Source organism: Temnothorax nylanderi, unplaced genomic scaffold (genome assembly GCF_030848795.1).
Source record: "Temnothorax nylanderi isolate EJ_2023f unplaced genomic scaffold, tnyl_v1.0 TNYL_tig1025_pilon, whole genome shotgun sequence".
Classification (NCBI taxonomy): Eukaryota; Metazoa; Arthropoda; class Insecta; order Hymenoptera; family Formicidae; genus Temnothorax; species Temnothorax nylanderi.
Genome location: NW_027250087.1, coordinates 7,452 through 11,130, shown reverse-complemented (window position 1 = coordinate 11,130; position 3,679 = coordinate 7,452). Strand labels below are relative to the sequence as shown.

The 3,679-nt window shown below is 54.4% G+C and overlaps 1 protein-coding gene across 1 annotated transcript; it reads left to right on the top strand.

Annotated features, from left to right (window-relative positions):
- The first annotated feature begins 626 nt into the window (after nt 1-626).
- Nucleotides 627-1,520, top strand: LOC139786391 (stromelysin-3-like). Its single transcript, XM_071725550.1, has one exon. It carries the CDS (start codon nt 627-629, stop codon nt 1,518-1,520), a length of 894 nt encoding a protein of 297 aa, XP_071581651.1.
- The last annotated feature ends 2,159 nt before the right edge of the window (nt 1,521-3,679 follow it).

Below are 3,679 nucleotides of genomic sequence, written 5' to 3'. Positions count from 1 at the left end.
GTTAACCGCGTGTTTTATCACCGCGAGGTGCGTCAATTCCACGGATGAGAATTACGCACATACGATCGATTACCTGCGGAAATACGGATATCTGACCGAAGATGTGGACGCGTTTCCGGCTCAGAGACGAAACGACGTTCTTCGTAACGCCATCGAGGAATTTCAACGATACTACGGTCTGCCCGGCGATGGAACGCTCGACGACGAAACGCTGCAATTGATGCGTAAACCGCGATGTGGTTTCCAAGATATCCTGAAGCACGGAACGGCTGCGAGTCTATCGAAATGGCCGAGGACTCACCTGACGTGGGATTTTTACGTAGCCGCCAAAGAGGAGCTGAATACCGCGCGGGCCGCGTTCGACCTGTGGTCACGGTAACACGAATATCAACGTAAACGGCCCAAATTTCTCGGCCAAATTCGACGGTCCCGGTAACGTGCTGGCCCACGCGTATCTCCCGACGAACGAAGCGGGATTCGTCTCCGAGGTGCACGTCGACGGTGACGAGCCGTGGCATATTCACGTCGGTAAAAATCTCCCGAATACGTTTTCCCTGCATTTCACGCTGACGCACGAGATCGGTCACTCTCTCGGATTGCCGCACAATGAGCGCAAGACCTCGGTGATGTTCGCGTACTCGCCCGACAAGCAGTATCCGGTTAGGCTCGACAGATTCGACATTATCGACATTCAACGTTTGTACGGTGAAAAACGGACGAACGCGCCCTCACAGACGCCGGCGCCGCCGCCGCCGCCGCGGTCACGGCCGCCGCAACCAGCGCCGGACCTGTGCGCCCTTGGTCGCGTAAACGCGATATTGATTTTGGAAAATCGAATGTACATCTCGTACGGGCGTTACGTTTGGTCGATCGATCTGGACGGTAGGACGTACAATGGACCGTTAGCCCTATCGAATCACATGAGCTTTCTTCACGACAATTACACGCGCATAGCTGCCGCCTATCAATCTCCGTCCGGTGATCTCATGGTGTTCGTAGATAATTTGGTATACATGGTTCAATATCCGGAATTTTCTCTGAGGCCAAATTGGCCGAAGACCTTGCGAGAACTCGGATTTCTCGCAGATGCGAAACTCAACGGAGCGGTAAACACCCATAGAGGCCGTTCCTTCGTGATGTACAACGGTAACTCGGTGGGCGAGATAGACGAATGTACGAAGAAAGTCGTCAGACGTACGCCTCTCGAGGCGACGTTTCCCGGAATACCGACCGGCGTGACGTCGATCTTCCGGTACGTCGACGGCAATCTGTACTTCACCACTCGGATGCAGTTCTACAGATTCAACGAATTTACGAAAACCGTCACGGCCGCCGGTAAATTCGATCTACGGATGCTGAATATCGTCTGCCCTAAGACCGAACTGTTGCAGCAGTTGCGCGATCTTCTCGATCGAATCGTACGCGTCGGCGATTTAACGTCACCGGCGAGCGATTCGGACGACGACGACGACGGCGGCGGCGTTCAGCTTTACGATCGCCGTATCCGTCGAAGGAAGTAGAGGACTGCGCAAATCCCCACACCACACCGCACATCGCGCGCTATAAGTGAGAACTTTTCTACTTATACCGATGTGTTCCCGCCAAAGCATCAGTATCGCATCGTCAGCTGAATACGACGCGTCGAAACAGAAATCAGAAACGAACGATACTGCAACGCGCGTGCGAAATGTTCTCGACGTTGGCCGATCGACCCGCGCTGAGGGATCTTTCCCCTCGCGAGACGGATTCGGAGGTGAACGACAACGGCAAAAGACGAAGGATCGAATCGACGGACGATCATCATCAGCATCATCATCATCGGGAGTCGCGTTCCAGCTCTCACCCCCCCAACGACGTTCGCCACCCCGTCGTTGCGCCTGCGGTGCGCATCCTGGCGACCCGTTATCCGCTGACGACGACTGGCTACAAATACTTAGCCATCGGTGTCACGGTTAAGTCACCGTGGTACGGTATACCCGCACCTTCGTACGTGGATATCGCCCTGGGAGATAAGCAAGGCAAGGAGATCTCTCTGACGCTCGATATGTGGAAAGGACTACTCGAGCGCAAACACGACATATTGGCGTGTCTGCGATCCAACCTCGTCGATGGAACCCGCCCCCCCTCGCCGATATCGATCGGAGACTTGACGCTGCGATTCGGATTGATCAACAACCTGTCGAACTTGCGTATGGAACTACCCAACGCGGCTCGTCTGGCAATGTCGCTCGCCACCCTGCTCTCGCTGTACGATTTACAATTTTGCGTCGATCGCATCGTCTCGGCACTGAGCGCGGTCACCGAGGAAGTCGACGCGAAGTATTCGCGCTATCAGGAGATAGCCGCCAACGCGATTAAGACGGGAACTTCGGCCAAGACTGCGATACTGAAAAGCGAGTTTTTCGATCCTAACAAGATCGTCGACTGTGAGATTACCGCGCTTTGTTTCAAATCCTGAACGTCACGACACACGTTTACAAATTTATATATATATATATATATTTATACACACAGAAACAATGTAAACGAGTATCGACGTATGTAAATACATATTTTATTTTTCAAAATAAAAAACTACCGCTCGTACGCGGATATCTCATATATGTGTTCTCTCTCTTTTTTTTCCGTACCTATCTCGATACGATCCCGCGCTCCCTAGGTCCCCCGACTCCGCTTACTCCACGATCGCCGCAATTGCGTCATCTACGATGCGTAGGGAAGGATCGAAACAACTTTCGAACCGAGACGAACAAGAACGAAGAACGGTTATCGGGACCCGCGGAAAAGAACGGCCTTGAACACGTTCGAACGTGTTTTCGCGCGCTCACCAATCCCACCGCGCGGGGACGTCGAGAAGAGCGACCTTGAACAAGTTGGAACGAGTTTGGACGCGTTCGAACGCGCGCGATGAAACAAAATTATTCGCGATGACGCGCGAATCGGGGCGGATTTCCGCTCGCGGCCGATAACGCGGTCGATAACGCCGATCCGAGCGCCCTCTCGGAGCGTCCGGGAACGACGATCCCCCCCACCCCCGGTGGCAACCCTGCGGCGCGAAATTCCCCATCACCCGCCTAGGGAATTTACGTCTTTCAGGTTACCGCGAGGTGGCAACACTGCGGTGCGAACTTCCCCATCACCCACCTAGGGACAGGTGTTCCCACAAAATACTCGCATCTGATTGGACAGCCTCGAGTCTTCGTACCGCGAGCTGATTGGACAGCTATACACCTTTGTCCAGTTCCAGGGGAATGTTTGTCCGGTTACAGGGGAAATTTCCCCTCACACCTGTCCCCCTCACCACCCCTGTTTCCCCTTGCACCTGTCCGCCCTTCACCCCCCCTCGCCCATCCCCCCCCCCTGCCCCCCCCCCCCCCTCGTCCCCCTCGCCCATCTCTTATGGCGTTCCCCCGCGTGCGCGCGGCCCCCCCCCCGCTGCCCCTCGGTTGCACCCGACCGCCGAAGGTACTGTTATTCCCCTACTATTGTACGAATGGCAACCTTCCACGTTGCTACGGGCTCCCGAAAATCCACAAGGAGGGCTATCCGCTTCGCATAATTGTATCGGCCATTGGAAGCCCATTATATAATATCGCGTCTTATCTACACAACATCCTCGATAAGGCTGTCACGAAACCGATTTCTCATGTTAAAGACAGTTGGTCTTTTGTGATGAGTA

Excerpts from the sequence above, each read along its gene's own strand:
- LOC139786391 (XM_071725550.1), top strand. The coding sequence starts at position 627 with ATGTTCGCGTACTCGCCCGACAAGCAGTATCCGGTTAGGCTCGACAGA.